Consider the following 19,686-nt stretch of genomic DNA (forward strand, 5'->3'; position numbering starts at 1 on the left):
TGTGTGTGTTTTAGGGTGGTGAAGCCACAAGTGGCTTCAATAGAGGATATGGCCGTATTTCACACAGACTCTTACCTACAGCACCTGCACAAGGTCAGCCAGGATGGGGACAATGATGATCCTCAGTCTGTTGACTTTGGACTGGGTGAGGCCTGAATTCAGACGATTAGGCCCATGATTACTCTGCTAAGTTACATGGCCTAGAGTATGTGGACAACTATTGTTTCTGGCTGCAGGAATTTTGACACGAGCATCAATGAGGTGCTGCTGATGTTGGCTTGAAAGGCAATTGCATGACTTTTGCTCAAATTTTCATAAAGCAGGTGTTTTAAATATCTTTATTGCAAGGCCCCTAAAATATAACAAACCCCTGGCCTAAAATATAAAAGCAGCTTTAAAGCTATATATTTTTATGTAAAAAGAAACTTTTTTTTTGTTCAAAATTAAATTTAAAAATATATATATTAACAGTTTAATTAATGATGATAACCCTGAAGTGATATTTCAAGTTAAAAATAAAAAATTACAGCAGAAGGACCAAAATATGTAGGAGTCACCTACTCTATTTTCTTGAAAAGTGAGGGGCCTCTGAGAACTACTGCCATAAACATTCAGTGAGCAAACTAATTTGGCTTTGGTATTTTGGTATACTTACTGTTAAAAATTATGGTTAATAGACACAATCACATTTAATTTCATGATTTCAGAAGTCATTTAATTGATCTAATTGATTTAAAATGATACAGTTGTTACCGTATATAAACGGAAATTTTCAAGGAACCACCTTTCACTCCCTTTCGTCCCACTGGTGATCCCTAGACCCCAGTTTGAAACCCTCTGAGTTAGAAATGGGTGTCTATACACTTTTGGGCAGCCAAGCTAGTAGAGTCCCTTGTGTTAGTGTATGCAGTTCCCTCTTGCTTACAGCAGTGGGCAGTATTACATTTGAATCTTTCTCAGATTTCCAGTTATTACAATCGGTGTATAATTTTTGTACTGGATCACAGCCATGTGTAATTTAAATGACTGACAAACTGACACTTCATACTAATCTCCAGAGATCGAGAATAGTGTTATTGTTTTTGAGGGCGAAATAAAGCTCTTGCCAAAGGATCTATTTTAATGTAGCTTAGTGTTTATTGTTCTTTCTCACTCTCCCTCTCTGTCACTATCTTTCCTCTCACTTTCCTCTCTACACACCATCCCATTGTCCCTCTGTGTTATCAATCGCCCCTCTTGTCGCTCTCTTTTGTTCAGGTTATGACTGTCCGGTGGTGGAGGGTATTTTTGATTACGCCGCTGCCGTTGGAGGAGCCACTCTGACTGCTGCCCAGAATCTGCTGGATGGAAAGTGTGATGTGGCCATCAACTGGGCCGGAGGGTGGCATCACGCCAAGAAGTAATTCGGCACAACAGGCCTTGTGCCCACCCTCTTGTGTTTCACGTCCACATCAATCATTGAGATGCCAGTGGCATCTTTAACATAAGTACTAAGATGATCTGCATGCTTTGCAGTTTAAACCAAGTTCAAATTTTGATGTTACAGTTTGATTGCGGAAGGTTGTTATACAAGCTTGTTTATTGTAGATGAATGCTTATGTTTGTGTCGGACGTTGTTCAGTGGGTCACTGGAGCAGCTGATTGAATATGTGTTGTTATATAAGGGACGAGGCATCTGGGTTTTGTTATGTGAATGACGCTGTTCTTGGAATCCTCAAACTGCGCGAGAAGTATGAGAGAGTTCTCTATGTGGATGTGGACCTTCACCATGGAGATGGTAATAACACTTCCATGACAATAACCATAACAGCCTGTTGTGGTTAATAGCTTTTAACATGCTGCTTTTCCACACATAGTCCACAAATTGGCTTTAGATTTATATCTGACTTCCAAATTCACATTAACACCGAGAGCAAATGTTAGATGGGTTATTGACATGACACTTAATTTTATTAGAAATTTTAAATAAATTTATTTAAAAAATGCAGTCCATACACACAATGGTTTCAATGCATCTTTTCTATAAGCGTTTTTTTACATTTCCAAATTAAACATCAAACGTAAAAAAGTAAAATGTTAGGTTGATACAACTGTCCTGATATTGTAATGAAAAAACCTTATCACATAGTATTGCATAATATTTTTTATATCTTAAAAAACAAACAAAAATTGTAACAAAATGCTTAAATATTTTAAAACGTCTTTGTCCACTAAATTAAAATCATGTGGAAAAAACAACATACAACAAGACATTTTATCATAGAAAGGACCACTTTATACCCTTATGACTGTGTGTTAAGATCTTTAAAAATATTATATAATTTTTGTTCATAGAAAGTTTTTCAAACATTTTATACCAGGTAATTTTGTAGAATCCTTTATTTGTTATTGACCCAGACATTTCTTGTTTGTGTTTATCTGTTATCAGCTCAGGTTATTTCTCAAATCCATCGATGAAAAAGGGCACTTCCTCTAAGCTTTTACTCAAACCTAATTTAATATCGTTCCCTTTAAGTGGACTTCTGCATTGCTTCCTCTCCAGGTGTGGAGGACGCTTTCAGCTTCACCTCTAAAGTCTTGACAGTGTCTCTGCACAAGTTCTCTCCTGGCTTCTTCCCAGGTTAGTTCGGCATGCCTCTACGCCTCAGTGAAGACCAGCAGGTCTTTTAATTCCTTTAATTGACAGTCATGTTTCAAGCCATGCCAGAGTTTGAGCTGCAGGCTCCACTCCAGCGCCCAGAGTCTGATTACCCAGCTGATAATGGAGACTGGAGCTCTGTGGCTTCTTGGAGACTCTGAGAGCCCCTTCAGTAGTTTAACAATAGCGCTTGGAAAGGTAACTGGGCAAATGCTCTATGAAGACAAGATTAAGAAGGCGGCATTTAATTATTATTTACGTAATGATTTATTAATGGATTGTTTTTGCCAAACACAGTTGCCAAGTGATCTTCACAAATGACTCATTCAGAATTCATATTAATTCATATGTGGGCATTCTTGAAATTGATGTTCTTAACATGAAAATAAAATCACGAACTCCATTCTATTCGGATGCGTGTAGCTGAAACCTGACTGAATTGAGTACAATGCAAACAGTATGGTTTTGGCAGAAAAAACTGCACAGTAATTGCCCTTTGAGTAAAGCATAGTCTTTATTTTAGCTTGTCCACTGGCTGAGCACATGCTCTGTTCTTCACCGCAGTGGTAATACCCGAAAGTCCAACATAACAGAACATTTAAACACTAGCAAGTTCCCCCAATTTTTCTTCTTCAAAAACATGTAAAATAGCACTTCATTTCAACATTTCTTTCCCAGTCCATTTCCATGCATAGCATGCTGGGAACTGGAAATCCCCTGCACAGTTTCAGCAGTGGTGCAGTGACGACAATTAAAAGTTTTTCATGTTGTACAATTGGTTTAAGTAAACATTGCTTAAATTTTAACGGCTGCACATCATGAAAATAGGTTTAAAAATCGTTCAATAATTATGATTAGGCAAATAAGCAGGCAGCAAGAATATATATTTTGAGTATGTAATATCACAGCTTCATCTGAACAGTACACTACCATTCAAAAGTTAGGGTTCGGTAAGCTGTTTTTGAAAGAAGTCCCTTATATTCACCAAGGCTGCATTTATTTGATAAAGATACATTAAAACAGTAATATTGTGAAATATTGGTACAATTTAAAATAATTTTTCTATTTTAAAATGTAATTTATTTCTGTGAGGGTAAAGCTGAATTTTCTGCAGCCATTACTCCAGTCTTCAGTGTCACATGATACTTCAGAAATCATTCTAATGTGCTGATTTATTGTCTTATTTCATATTATCAGTGTTTTTTCTATTCGCATTTTTTGGTGGAAACTGAAACATTTTTCAGGATTTTTTGATGAATAGAAAGATCTAAAGAACAGCTATTATTTGAAATATATAATTTCTATAGGCTAATGTCTTTCATGTCACTTTTGATCAAATTAATGCATTTTTGCTAAATGAAATTATTTTTTTTAAAGATGTTACTGACCCAAACAACACTGTAAATGACAACATCAATGCTCAAAGACTTCCATGTAGATAATTAATACTGGCCCATCAGTTCTATCCGTCATATAAATGACCTTCAAAGAGATCAAATTTAGGTTATAAATTATAATTATTATTATAATTTCTTTCACAGGCACAGGTGATGTGACTGACACTGGGCTGGGTAAAGGACGCTGGTACGCTGTTAATGTCCCCATCGAGGATGGCATTCGTGATGATCGGTACTGCCAGACCTTCAATAGGTCTGTAAAGAGCCAGTGACCAGCCATCTAATCAAGTTCCTTGCAATGTTTTGTTTGTCCCCATGGTTCAGTGTCATTAAAACATGGACATTTCTTTTTGGGGTTTTCTCTCAGTGTGATGCAGGAAGTCAAAGCTCTGTTTAACCCTGAAGCAGTTGTGATGCAACTTGGAGCGGACACCATGGCGGGTGACCCCATGTGCTCCTTCAATATGACTCCCATTGGAGTTGGAAAATGTCTGAACTATATACTGGACTGGGAGTTACCCACTCTGCTTCTAGGAGGAGGTTTGTGTCATTGTTTTTATTGAATTGTATTACACTCCCAAAAATGAAAATTATATCATCGTTTAGTCACCCACATGTCATTCCAAAGACTTTCGTTCATCTTTTGGACACAAAGGAGGATTTTATTTTCTTTTAATATTCCCTCATCATTTCTATCCATCCATTTAAAGTCCACACAAATGAAATTAAGGTTCACACAGTTTATAAAGAGATCAGAAAAGTAGTTTAGCGGCTTAATCCATGTTCTGCTTTTATTCATGGATTGTTCAATGTTAAATTTGAATTTAAAAGCTGAAATAAAATAGTGGTGTTAAACAATTATTCGCATCCAAAATAAGTTTGTTTACTATGTGCGAGTACTGTGTATATTTATTATGTATATATAAATACACACACATACAGTATATATTTTGAAAATATTTACATGTTTTTACATGCATACATTTAAATTCATATAATTAATATTATATATAAATACATTTAATATATAAACATTATATTTTTCTTAAATATATACATGCATATCTGTGTATTTATATATACATAATAAATATACACAGTACACACAGGGTTTGAAATTAACACCCGCCAAATGCGGGTAAAAATCAGCTGTGGGTAAGGCTGTCAAATCACTTGCCAATTTGGCGGGTTACTTTTTGTAATTTGTTCACTCATTAATTTCTTGGGGAAGTTCAGGTTTAGCGCAAATACTGAACTTGTGAGACATCATGACATTGAGTATATTGCAAAAACAAAACACACCTACAGAGTGCACGCATATGTTTGGTGATGAAGTCTGGTTAGACTAACTTAGTGTACCCTCTCCTCTTTCTCTTTCCCGTGTATGCATTTAGAGTGCGTTCTTTCACTGCATGATTCAGTATTAATATGCATTAAGAATGATCAAATAATTCAAGACAAGGGGGTTAGAAATTTATCAATTCATATAGTTAAAATCACACGAAGAGTGCTGTTTTTTTCTTAAAATCAGCATGGTTACAAATGTGATTATTGATTTTATACAACAGTTCAATAAACAATAAGTTAATATCAAGAGACTTATGTTTTAGACACCGTATTGGCTGTTTTTGCACTAGTTTGCCAACAAAAAAACATTCCAAACACAGCGCGTCTCTGACAGTTCACTGAGCAACATGACAATGTTTTGTTCCTGAATGAATCAACCGTTTAAATGATTCGGTTCAATCACAATGACTCTCTTAACAGTGACTTGCTGCCACCTACTGGTGGTTTTAATTTCACATTTAAAGTATCTTAATTTTTAAAATTTCAAATATAATTTTTTCATTTTTATCATTTCAGGTTTAAAATATCAAAACATTATTTATGCATTTCAGGGCTTGACATTAACGCTTGTCCGGGACAAGTAAATGTTTTGGTCGGGCAAGTGAAGGAGAAATTGACTTGCCCAATCGGACAAGAAACTTGAAAAAGTCAATACCAAAAACAATAATAACTGCCTTTATTTATGATATAGCCTTTGTTATAGGGGTGTGCAAGATATCGTTTGCGATAATTTCGTAATTGTTGTTTTAACGAGTATATTGCAAGAATAAAAACACACCTACAGAGTGCATGCATACATTACGTAAGGTCGTCTAGATTAGACTAGCTCACCTGTGAGTGTGTTCTTTCACTGCATGATTCAGTATTACAATGCATGAAGAATGATCAGAAAATTCAAGATATGGGGCATAATTTCATATAGTTAAACAATATCACACGAAGATCGAGCGCCATATTTTTTTTATCTAAAAACCATCAAGATTACAAATTTTATTACAGTTCAATAAACAAGAAGTTAACATTAAGAGACTTATGTTTTAGACACCATATTTCCTCTTTTTGCTCTGTTTCACCAACAAAAATAACTCCAAACACAGCCACAGCACTGTTTTGCGTCTCTGAGCAACATCGTTCCTGAATGAATCAACTGTTTAAATGGTTCGGTTCAATCGCAATGACCCACTTATTAACAGTGACTTGATGTCACCTATTGGTGACTTTAATTTCACATTTACAGTATTTTTTTTTATTTTTAAAATTTCAAATATCCGTATTCAACGTTTTATGAATCAAAACATTATTTATTCATTTGTAACTGCAGATTTAAGCATTCCATGTCCCTCAGAGCTGCATTAACAGTGGGTAAATATATATATTCCACTTCAGATGCAGCGTCTGTGTTTCCTCTACATTGCAAAGATGAATTTTGTTGATACTGATTTCATTTGTTTGGTAACAGCCCAAATGTCTCTTATACTAATTAAATGATTAAATTGAACTCTAAATTCATATATAAAAAAAGAAGTAAATATTAGCATTATATTTTAAGTTCAATATAAAATAATTGTATTTCTATTGAATAATCTATAATAGTAAATATAATAGTATTATCACACTTTTTTTTTTTTTCAATTTATTTAAAAAGAAAAATCTAACTAAATTAAATGTGTTTTGTATAACTACAATAAATATTTATAACTCAATTTATAAAAAAAAAAATCTCTCTCCGGGCAAGTAATATTTATACTCGGACAAGTAAATGACAAATGTACTTGTGCGAAGGACAACCACATGAGAGTGCTTAATTTCAAGCCCTGCGTTTGTAACTGCCCCTCTAAGCAGCATTAGCATGTGTACATACTACATCTAAATGCCACTTCATATGCAACTTCTGCAAAGATGAATTTTGATACTGATTTAGTTTTAGTAACAGCCTAAATGTAGTGTTATTATAATTGTGATTAAATGTAAATATTTGACTCAAAAGATGATGCACACTTTTAGAAAAAAATGGATTTATAAAGGTAAAAATGCCCATAAAAGGTAAAAATCAATCTAAACTTTTTGGAAAAGATTAATTTCTATCACTGCTGTGAACTGACCACACAGAATATGAAGAATATCAAAAACTTTAGGAGTCAGCTGTCCACAGTAGCCCTTAAGATACCAGCACAATAACACGCTCAGCAAAATATCGTCTAATTATCTTTATCGATAAAATCCCAGAAAATATTGAGTTTTTTTTTTTTTTTTTTTTTTTTTTGTCAATATCGCACACCCCTAGTCCTAACACAAAATGATTTGCAACGGCCGCTTTGTCACATCTAGTTTAGACAGCCTCAAGCTGTTGGTTTATTTCTGGGGTTTATTTGGCTAGTAGAAGTTATGAATGGCTGGTAACTTTAAAAACTTAGTAGCCAAATTGGCTGGTGAGTGAAAAAGTTAATTTCAATCCCTGAGTACACACACAGCCTATATATATTATGTAAACAAACTTTTGTTTTGGATGTGATTAATCTCAATGAATAATTTGACAGCACTAAAATAAAATCTGTTCCTTCTGTTTAACCACTTGATTCATATGGATTACGTTTACATTATCCTTTTGTACTTATTCATGCAAGTTTTGGTTGCATGCACTTTCACTGGATGGGCAAAAATGACTATTATTAAATGCATCTTCATTTGCATTTTGAATGACTTGAGTGTGTGTAAATGATGACTGCGTTTTCATTTTGGTGAACTAAAAACCTACGTCGACAGACGTATTCAGCAGTGTTGCCTAGGTTTGTTTTCCCTCCATGCCTTAACACTGACAACTACATCTTCTGTCCTTGTTGCCAGCTCTCTGACTCGGCCAAAAAGTTTATTAGTGTGTTGTTACGGCCAGGGGGTAGGGCTGAGAGAAGAAAGTGAACTTTTGTGATTTTAGCCCATTTTGAAATGAGCTCTAAGCTGCTGACCTGCCTAGCCAAGCTCTAGATGAAAGGTAGTAATTACACTAGTACAATGAAGCCCTTTTGCTGACTTCAATCGCCCTTCTCTCTCTCTTTCGCTCTCTGCATATACAAATCTGCCTCTCTCTGTCCTTCTCAGGCGGCTATAACCTTGCCAATACTGCCCGCTGCTGGACCTATCTGACGGGGACCGTCCTAGGACAGACTCTGTCTTCTGAGATCCCGGACCACGAGGTGAGACCCCGCTCTCTCTCTTCTTTCAACAGTTGTATAAAACTCCACTCTCTCCTCTTCCTCTTCCATTCCTGCTGAGTCACCCGGTCTAATCAAAGATGTCCAAGCACCTCTCAATAACCAGGTTTGTTTTCATGTGATTCAGGAGCAGGGAGGGGTGTGTGCGTGTGCACACCAGTGAAGGGGTCTTAACAATACTACTCTGTCACTACTGGTTGACTGAGAGGGACTTGTGCTTTTCTTTCCTCAACTGTTTATGCCCCTCTCTCCTCTTTCTCTTTCCTTAAAGAAAGAGAATGTGTGTACCCAATTCTGAGTGAGCTTTTTCATGTTTTTTTTGAGAAGCTTCTGAGGAGACATGAAGGGCTGGAAAGGCCTTCTGGTTGGTCTGGGAGAGTTTGATATCGCTCTTTTCTTCCAACTCACAAAGGTCTTTTAATGTTTATAGAGAGCGCTTTCATGGTCACCGCAATAAAAGATGCCATTGTTTCAGCTGACATGACCTTCTGTGTCATGTTGACCTTTGACCTCTCCAAGGCAAGCAACCAAAATAAAGCAGTGTAGCTAACCGCCAGGGTGTTCGTTGGTGATGGTTGTGAAAATTAATACAATTGAGCTTTCTAGAATACGTCAAGATGTTAATCAGGGATTTTCTTTTTCTGTTGGATGACTTACAAAATATTGCACTGTCTTGTTTAAAAGAAAAATACACAGCACTACAAGTTACAATATTATTATGTAATGATGTCAAACTGTAATTGGCTCTAGAAGTCAATAACCCCTGTTGGGAGTAACTGGGAGCCGCCTCCTCCATTGAGAGCCATTCAAAATAAAATGTATTTTGCTACATATATTTAGTACATTTTACAGTTTCTTTTATTGGATGTTTTACTAGGGCCAGTTTTTTTCAAGGGCTCTTAAATGTATGAAATGGATTTCACTTATACACTACCATTCAAAATGTTTTTGAAAGAAGTCACGTGTTCACCAAGACTGCATTTATTAAAAAAAACAGTAAATCTTAAATACAGTAAAACGGCAATATTGTGAAATATTATTGAAATTTAATATAACTGTTTTCAATTTTATCATTTAATTATATTATGTAATTACTTCAGTTTTCAATGTCACATCAGAATCAGAATGAGCTTTATTGGCCAAGTATGTTTACACATACAAGGAATTTGTTGTAGTGACAGAAGCTCCACAGTGCAACAGAAAGACAGCAACAGGACAGGACACAGATAATAAAAGAATAATATACAAATAGGCAATGTACAAAGCAGCCAAACACAATATATAATATAAACAACTATGTATGTACAGGTCAAGTATGTGCAAATTAGAAATGAGAAAATAAAGATAAAATTAGTGAGTGTGGTGAATGGATAGTGTATTATAGTTGTGTGTTCCACGTTTATTGTTAATGACGTGGATGATCCTTCAGAAGTCATCCTAATATGCTAATTTGGTGCTTATGAAATATTGGCCACTTTAGTTAAAGGTCCAATTCTCACCATTAACAAAGCATTAACTATGATTTTTGCCTCAAACTCCTAATTTGCTGCTTATTAATAGTTGGTAAGTTAGTTGTTAAGTTTAGGTTTTGGGTAGGATTAGGGCTGTTGAATATGACAGTCATGCAGAATGTGCTTTATTAGTACTAATAAACAGCCAACATGTTAATAATAGGCATGCTAATAATCAACTAGTTAATGGTGAGAATTGTTCCCTATACTAAAGCGTTACTGAAATATTTCTTAATTTATCACACATATGGTTTATAAACGGTTGTGCTGCTTAATATTTTTTGGAAACTATAATAGAATGTTCAAAAGAACTGCATTTATTTAAATTAGGAACTTATGTAAGATTTTGAAAGGCTTTCCTCTCACTTTTGATCAACTTAATTTGAAAAACAATTGCTGAATAAAAGGATTAGTTTCTTTCTTTATCTCAGTGACCCCAAACTTTTAAACCGTATATATATTTTTTGTTTGCCTTATTGATTCAATGAATGCTGTGAAATATGTGGGAAAATATACAGTAATTACCTAGTGGTTAAAAAATAGTTTTATGTGCTTTGTAACTTTGGAAATCCTTGTTATAAATTCTTGGTTCTTCTCTCTTCATATTCTTTGGGTGATGCAGAGTTCATTCGGGTCTGGTTGTCAGTGTTGGCCAAACTGCTTATTGTCCATTGTGACTTTAATTGAAAACTGTTCACTATTCCTTCCAAGAGTGTTTGTCCAGACTTCACCCAGTTCAAGTCAAATAATCTTCAGTCAATACCGTACAAAAAGTACCTCAAAACCATTGACAAATGGGCAGTAAAGCTGTATATTTCACTCCTTCAACACCTTTTTGGCGCAATTTTTGCCAGAATCTTTTGTAAAATATTTTGTACTTTAAAACCTTTTATAATTTAAACCTTATAACTTTTGGTATTCATAGTTCATTACAATGCAGTCAGTGTACTTGGTGTGGTCTGCTTATGGTCTTTGCCCTGATAACTATTCTATTCTTTATAATGGTGAAAGCATTTTTTGGTCCCAAACATTGTTCTCCATATGACGGCCATATGAACCAGCCCTCCCTAAGAACTCTACCGGTCCACAGCATATTTCGAGTTTTAGGGCCACCACTCCTTCTCCTCATCTCCTTCTCATTCCTCCTCTTTCTCTCTATAGCTTCTTTTCCTTTATTGTTCCCTCCATCGGCTTTTCAAAGCATGAAACATTCTCTCCTCCCCTCTTTGAGAGAGGAACCCCCATCTCCTTACCAGCACTGCTATTGTGTGTCCATCCCAGCCAAACAAAACACTATTTAACTGTAGTGTGAGTCCATAAAGACAAAGATGGGAGAGAGAGAGAGGCAGAGAGAGAGATAAGGCTGTTAAAAGACAGAGAGGCATCCACCAATGGGGGTATACAAAAAGATGGAAGCGTATTGCAGTATAGAAGAAGCTGGGAAAAGAGAGGTGGAACAAGAAGCACTTTGTACCTGTGTAATATCGCTTGCTCTCTCTCTCTCTCCCCTCGAGCCGGTCCAGCTGCTGAGACTCTGAGGCGGCTCAGTCTGGGTTCTGCCCTGCCAGGACTGCAAACAATGAAGACAGACTGGAGTGGAGGCATACAACGACCTCATTCAGGCCCTGTCACAGACACAGAGAGATGAAAAAGTGAGGCTAATATAGACCGTCCTCTCACAAGGGAGAGTCCCAGAAAAAAACGCAGAGCCTTTTATTTAGACCTGAATTGTTTCTCTTTAAGAAGCTGATGAATTGGAAAAGCTTGTGTGGTGCTTGGGCCAAAACAACCCTGATATTGGTCTAAATAAACACCATTGTTGGCATTATAGGCACCATCGTCTCCTTTTAATGCAAGACAACGGTGTGTCAATCCAGATACTTTTTGACGACCCTTTTGCACCAACAATGCATCTCTCTTCGGTCTCTCAACAGATTTTGATTAAATCATTGAACAAACCTAGACAAGATTTTGCTGATTGCGATGTTGTGATAGCATCTATGGACACACAGTTACCAACAGAAGCAGTGAGTTATTTACCTTTTAGGGTGACTAACATCATGAGACATGCAAGTCTCTGAGATGCTGTGGCATTAAAGTTGTTGTGTCACTGGGATGTATGTAATTAAAGTTGTTGCGTAAAGGTGAAGTGTGTAATTTTTGTGCCACTAATAACACCAAATGGAATTCCAGAGAGGTTTCCCAGGCACGTTTTCTGTTGTGCACGACTGTAATTATTCAATAAATCACTCCTGCCCTAAACTCACACTATTGATTGATCTAGAACTATATGCATATGACGGTATAAAAGTTCTCTGAGCTGAAGCGATCGCAGTTATGGTACTGAATTACATTACAAATACAGGTTGAGAAGGTAAGCAGACTTCATTGTTGTGCTCATTATTAAAAGTTTTTTCAAATAAAAAGAACCTTGAACATTAAAAAAATAATAACGCTGCACAATAAAATGCTTAAAGTAAACAAATGTTTTAAGCAGATTAAAGTGCAAAAGAATGAAGAATCTGAACCCTTTCAACCAGTATCTTTTCTGGGTTGACATATTTTGTTCCAGATGAAAATGTAAACGTGTATTGGTGTAAAAAACATTTGAAATGAAAATACATAAGTCTTTGAGTTCTGTTGTTTGATAAACAAATCTAGTTTCGTAGAAACTTCTTGTTTACTGTTGCTGTGATACTTCTGTTTAAGCAACACCTACTGTAAGAGAGTGAATTTTACCTGAGGGTGAACCAGTGTTGCAGACTTTCTCAGTGTGACTAAAGCTTTATTCTTGTCTAAGAGAGGTGAAACTCTAAAACAAGAATGGAGATTGTACAGTTGACAACTTGGCGTTGTTTACTGGCAAAAATCTAAATGGCTGTTATAGAAAAAGTTAAAGGGATAGTTTTCCCAAAAATGAAATTCATGTTGATCCAAACCTGTATGCCTTGCTTTCTTTAGTGGAACAAAAAAAATAAAATTCTCAAAATATATTTTTATTTTAAGGTCCAATTGTCACTATTAACACACCATTAACTATGATTTTTGCCTCAAACTCCTAATTTGCTGCTTATTAACAGTTAAGGTAGTTAAGTTTGTAGGTATTGGGTAAGATTAGGGATGTAGATTATGGTCATACACAATATGTGCTTTAAAGTACTAATAAACAGCCAATATGTTAATAGGCATGCTAGTAAGGAATTAGTTAGTGAGAATTGGACCCTATACTAAAGTGTTACCATCTTCTTTTAAGATGTTTTTCACCAAAACAGCTTAGTTACAAATATTCTTCAAAATATCTTTTAATACAAATTTGCAATGTCAAGAGGTTGAGTAATTGATAACAGTCGCAGTTTTGGGTGAACTATACTGTACATTTAACTTCATCTGTATTGGTTAAGAGGACAGGAAAATGCTAGATCTACAAAAAGTTCCTGTTGATGGCCAGTTTGGCTAGACTGGGAACGTGTGGCTTTGTTCTGGTCAAATCTTATCAGCGAGTGGTAGGAAATTTGCTGTGTTTTTGTTCGAGTGCTATCAGGGACTCAGCTCAGCCCGCGGGTGGAAACGGCCCTCACTGCTCTGTGGCCAGTCAACATCTGTATATCCTCTCCATTTTTTTTTTCAAAAACTTTTTTTTCACTTGTTTCTGCCAAGTTATTTTCAGCACAGCCCAATGAAATAACAAACACCCAGAGCTCTGTTTCCCCCCTGCAGTCAGTCAGCCAGATAGACGTTGATTTTTTTCTCCCCCCCCCCCCCCTTAGAGTTTACAGGTGTATCGTTCATTAATGAGCTCAGACAGCTAACATGAACACAATCTCATGATGACAGCTGTGGTTACGCTAGTCATATAGTGCTAAAGGGATTGCAAGGTCTTCTGTGCTGTCTGAATAACTTGAGGAGGGGGTGAAGACCCCACCAGGCATAAAAGGAACAGACAGCACAGACCTTTTAGAGAACCTGGGTGTTTATTGAGAAAAGTAAAGATGTGTGAATGTGGAACCATTTTAGACGGGGAAGTTGCAAATTGATTTGTATTGACCCATAGTGTCACAGTTCAGCTGGTTTATATTCTTGTCTCAATGTTACTACATTTGTGAAGTCTTTTTTTAATGCACGTACACACGTTTTTCACAGCAAGTTCAGCAGGATGTTGTGAGTGCCAGCAATGTTATGTTTGCATTGTCTGTAGTTTTGCCCTTTCAACCAGGTCTGGTACTTCACTATAAAGTGTGAGACAGACAGACTGTCAGCACGGGTTTGACTCATTACCGCCCGCACGTACTGAACAATCTAGAATGGAAGCGTTTCAGACAGTAGATGCTGTTTGTCCGCCCATGTTATTGACTTAAGATGATGATAAAAACAGTGATGTGTTCAGGGATTTAGGGAATGCTTTGAGAGCTTATGATTTCATAAAGCTTTTGTCAACTATGAATTTTGAGCAAAGGAGACAACAGGTCTTGAAGTGTTCCTTAACCACTCCAATCTCATCCATCTTGAAGAAAACTTGTGACGCCACAATAGTAACAACTAGTATGGCCTCTGTATCATCTTCTGTGGGTGGGACTTTTTGTGCCGTTGCGTCTGGGAAATAGCTGGCTCCCAGAATTCTGGAGTGGAATAAATGCTGGAAATGAGCTTTGGGGAAGTCCATAATGGATGCTGGGTGGTGTTGATAGTTAAGGGGTCAAAGTTCAAAAGGTCAGATGAAGAAACCTGAACTCACCTTTATGATAGGACACTTAGAGACAGTGAAGTGTTGGGTCATATTTTGATCATTATTGTTTTTTTTGGGGTTTTTTCTCAGTCTGCCCTGTTGAGGAGGGAGCTACTGACCTTATTCTGCATTGTCTAATTTTATCTGATTTAATCAACTTTGTTTGTCATCTATTTTTGAAACGAGTTAATTTTTCTCTATGGCAAAAGTTAAAGGGATAGTTCACCCAAAATAAAACATTATGGCATCAATTCAAATGGATTGTTCTCTATATTTTTATGCACATCAGAGATATGGTGGAATGGACTTTTAATGGAGTGACAGAAATCTCTCAGGCTTCATTAAAAATATCTTAATTTGTGTTTTGAAGATAAATCCTATGGGTTTGAGTAATTGATGACAGAATTTTTAATTTTGGGTTAAATAACTCTTTAAATAAAGAGAGTTTCATCCTGATCTTAGTGTGGTCCAAACCAAAAATCAACAGAGCTGTGGACAGTGCTGTTTCAGATTAGCCTGCTTGGGAAAAATTGAGTTCATGGGAAAACAAGTGGCATGCTGTGGTGTCCCGTGTGTGAATGCTTATTAACAGCTTAATAAAACTAATTGTGTGCAAAATTCATGGTCCAATTGCATCCTATTTCCACATTACTTAGGTGTGTGCATAAAACATGTGAGATTGCACACATTCACAGACTCATATGTTGTATAATCCCTAACATGTTGGAGAACATTTGGACCGGAGGTAAGCCGGATAAACAAAAGACGAGTAATTGAAAGCAGAGTTGAGCTAATGCATGTCACACACATACAACCAAATCTGATCTCTATCCAATTTAAACACCAGATACCCTACCAACACAATGCAGAGTGTTTTTGAATGCCTGGCTGTCTTTTTGGCCAGTCCCTATAGTTTCCACTTCAAAATCATAATGCATCGCTAATTGTATTTCAGATGCAATTCATGATATGGGAAACTTTAAATTAGTTTGGCTTGCCTTCTCAATCCAAGTGTCAGAACACTGTGATAGACTGAGCACAGCCATCCAGCAAGCTGATGTATATTTGTGTTTGTTTGAAAGAAAGTGGAAATAAGACTAAACCTTCTCAGATTTGCTTAAGTATATGCTGCTTCATAGCTGAGAAAAACTCACAAAAGCAGGACTTGTTTTATTGAAGGAAACCTAGATCACATTAAAGGGTTATTCGTGAAACAGCTGCAGATCTGTTCTAGCTGGAGAAATATTGGTTTCCCGCCATACTGGTCATTTGCACTTCCTTTGAGTGCAAGTCATAAGACGTGAGTCACATACAGTATGCATAATTACACACATTTAATTAAATGGATAATTTGCCCAAAAATAAACATTCTGTCATCATACACTTGCCCTCATGTTATCTCAAACCCAAAATCAAAGCATGTAGTAAAAGAAGACTTTTGAAAAACATTTCAACTGTGACAGTGTGGTGAAAAATAACCCCTATGATTTTATTATGGACAAAAAAAACTAAAAAAATCTTCATTTGTGTTTCATGGATTTGGACAAAAGTAAGTGCACAAATAAATCATTTATAATAAACGCTTCAGTAAAGAATTGTCACTTTAAGTGATGGTGACTTTAATTATGTTTTGCTTATCTCTAATCCAGTACTTCACCGAATACGGCCCGGATTATTCACTGGAGATCAGCCCGAGCTGCCGACCCGACCGCAACGAGAGCCAGCATCTGGAGCGGGTCATCAGCACCATCAAAGGTAATCACCATGACAACAGCCAGAAACTCACCAAACTCAAACACCAACCCTGAATATCACCCTTTCTCCACACTTAGTCCAGTACCATTTCCACAGATGGAATTACTTTTGTCCATTTTCAAAGCTGGTTCAAATATTTTAAGTAATGGTCTGTTTATTTGGAAAACCGTTGATGATCGGTAGGATGGCGTGTTAGTCATTCGTTCATCCAGCTGTCCCTCCAGCCTCCTCAAGAACTTTGTGTCCCATCCTCCTCCAGTGACCAGGGAGACCTTTAAACCAACCACAGTTGTCTCCTGTGACAGACTCTCCTCAGCTGTAGAAAAGAGAAACATGTCTGTTTGATGTTCCCGGTCATCAGTAAACAAATAAGCAAAGAATTCTTAGAAACTTGAAGCTGAAATCTCAAGAGAGCGGCTGGGATGAGAATAAGAACTGGCTAAACTAGGAACATTTGCACACATGTACGTGCAGGGCCCCAGACACGCACTTATCCACACATTTATGAGAGGTTTCTTGACACAGTGTCTGGTTTGTTCCTTTGACACGAGGCTTTGTTTTTATGTTCTTATGTCAGACCTTTTGTGTATTTTTATGGCTGCAATTGTGCATGAACTCTCTCTGTGTGTGTTCATTTGTGTTTATTTGAGGTTTTAGCAAACTCTTGCCTTTTCACCTTCTCCAGGGACAATTGTCTTTAAGACTCAAAACATGTTTCAAAGCTATGCTGAGAATATTTCAGATGCCCCTTGGATGTAATAAAATCAAGATTTTTCCTTTTGAGCTCATTCTAACATCTGTGTGAATGGGCAAAAACCTGGCAGCGAAAAAGGAAAAGCAGTGTTCCGAATATTAACCCATTGGCATTGTTTGTGTGTAAGAACAAATGTGATTTAGAGAAGCCAACCAAAGTCTCACAAAGTCCTTTACTTTACTCATGGTATGGTGCAGTGTTATTTTCGTGTTATTTACATAGTGTTGTTTAAAATATCCAATTGTCATATTTAAGTAAAAGTAAAGATACATTTATGGATATTGACTAAGGTAAAGTAGCTCATTAGAAAAATACTTCAGTAAAAGTAACTGATCGTATCTTTGGCAGACTAGCTGAGTGCTGGGTTGCTGCAGTCTGTAAATATCCACATTAACAAACAAAGAGATTGCTCACACAAAAATGAAGTCTCATGTCATTGCAGACTTGTAGATCATTGTTGGATCATGCTTGTTCTGAATGATGCTACATTTACATTTTATTATTGAATTAATTTTTATATCTAAAAACAAGTTACAATACCAATGAATGAATTGATATCTGACAATGATTCATAATGTGTCTGTGTTCATACAGCCATAGACTCCTAATTCAGCAATAAATGATCTAAATTGTTGAAATGAAATTTCATGCTACTGTCTTTAAAAAAAAAAAAGTGCATATACACAATACAATATGTTGGAAAGTAAAAATATAATATAATTATTATTGCATTATTTAACACAAAAATGCTGTACTTCTCAAGATTTAGATTCAGAGTTGTGATTTGGATCATCCAGACCACTTTGTGAAACAAATTGATCAATTAATCTTTAGCATTGTTTGAAAAAAAATAAGTGAAAGTGACATGACACACGGCCAAGTATGGTGACCCATACTCAGAATTTGTGCTCTGCATTTAACCCATCCAAAGTGCACACACACAGCAGTGAACACACACACACCGTGAACATACACCCAGAGCTGTGGGCAGCCATTTATGCTGCGGTGCCCAGGGAGCAGTTGGGGGTTTGGTGCCTTGCTCAAGGGCAACTCAGTCGTGGTGTTGAGAGCGCTGTACATTCACTCCCCCGACCTACAATTCCTGCCGGGCCAAGACCCGAACTCGCAACCTTTGGATTATGAGTCCGACTCTCTAACCATTAGACCACGACTTCCCCATATTCCCCATTAGAAACTTAAAGCTGAATTCTCAAGAGAGTGGCTGGGATGAGAATGAGAACTGGCTAAACTAGGAACACACTAAAACAAATAAATATATACAAATATAAATATAAGCTGCAACTATATGAAGAAGGGAGAGTTTGTTAAATGCCCTTCAAAAAAAAAAAGTAAAGATTCAAAGGAACTTAATTTAATCAGAAGATTAATTTGCGAACTGGATATTGCAATGACTGATCCACAAAGCTTTTCATGCTGTTTTTATTTATTCATTATTATTTTTTTTTTAGCTTTGCCATTGTAAATGTGGAGAAATGTATTGGAGAAAAAGTATCAGTTTTACTCTTTAAAATGTAGTGAAGTAAATGTCAACAAAAGTATTTATAACTGAGGGGAAAAAAATACATTTTAAAACTAGTATCTGTTATTTTATATTTTTAGTTTTAGTAATGTTTTTGTCATTTTTAGTTTATTTTTTAATTTAGACTTATTTAATTTCAGTCATTGTAGTACTTATTTATAGTACTTATAACTTATTTATTTTAATTAGTTGCCAAGGCAACATTTCTAATTTAATTTTTATCTAATTTTATTTTATATCAGCTTTATTTCAAATAACGAAACACATATACAGTGTACTGTAATGTTGAAAGGGTCCAAAACAACTAAAATTAGCATAAAATGAAAACTAAGACTTTCAAATCACATGAGCCAATATTTTATTCACAATAGAACATTTCAAATTCAAGAACATTCATTTCAAATTTGATGTCTGCTACAGGTCTCAAAAAAAGTTGGCACGGGGGTAACATAGGGCTGAAAAAGCAAGACATTTTGAAAAGATTCAGCTGAGAGAGCATCTAGCAACTAATTGTTAATTGACATCAGGTCTGTAACATTAAAGGGATGTCTTAGAGAGGCAGAGTCTCTCAGAAGTAAAGATGGGCAGAGGCTCTCCAATCTGTGAAAGAATGCATAAAAAGATTGTGGAATACTTTAAAAACAACGTTCCTCAATGTCAAATTGAGGAACGTTGTGCATAACATCTACAGTGCATAACATCATCTACAGTGCATAACATCATCAAAAGTGCATAACATCATCAAAAGATTCAGAGAAACTGGAGAAATCTGTGCGTAAGGGGAAAGGCCGAAGACCTTTGTTGGATGCCCG

General features: G+C 36.2%; 1 protein-coding gene across 2 annotated transcripts in view; it reads left to right on the forward strand.

Moving 5' to 3' along the window:
• Positions 1-19,686, forward strand: part of LOC306864004 (histone deacetylase 8) — a 33,717-nt gene that overhangs the window by 841 nt on the left and 13,190 nt on the right. For both annotated transcript variants that reach the window (XM_079407652.1, XM_079407651.1), the window contains exons 3-10: positions 15-145; positions 1,258-1,399; positions 1,665-1,777; positions 2,543-2,620; positions 4,180-4,288; positions 4,403-4,575; positions 8,479-8,573; positions 16,475-16,580. In XM_079407652.1, coding sequence (XP_079263778.1) covers positions 15-145; positions 1,258-1,399; positions 1,665-1,777; positions 2,543-2,620; positions 4,180-4,288; positions 4,403-4,575; positions 8,479-8,573; positions 16,475-16,580 — 947 coding nt within the window. The remainder of the gene's footprint in view (positions 1-14; positions 146-1,257; positions 1,400-1,664; positions 1,778-2,542; positions 2,621-4,179; positions 4,289-4,402; positions 4,576-8,478; positions 8,574-16,474; positions 16,581-19,686) is intronic.

The sequence above is a fragment of the Barbus barbus genome (genome assembly GCF_936440315.1).
Source record: "Barbus barbus genome assembly, chromosome: 1".
Taxonomy (NCBI): Eukaryota; Metazoa; Chordata; class Actinopteri; order Cypriniformes; family Cyprinidae; genus Barbus; species Barbus barbus.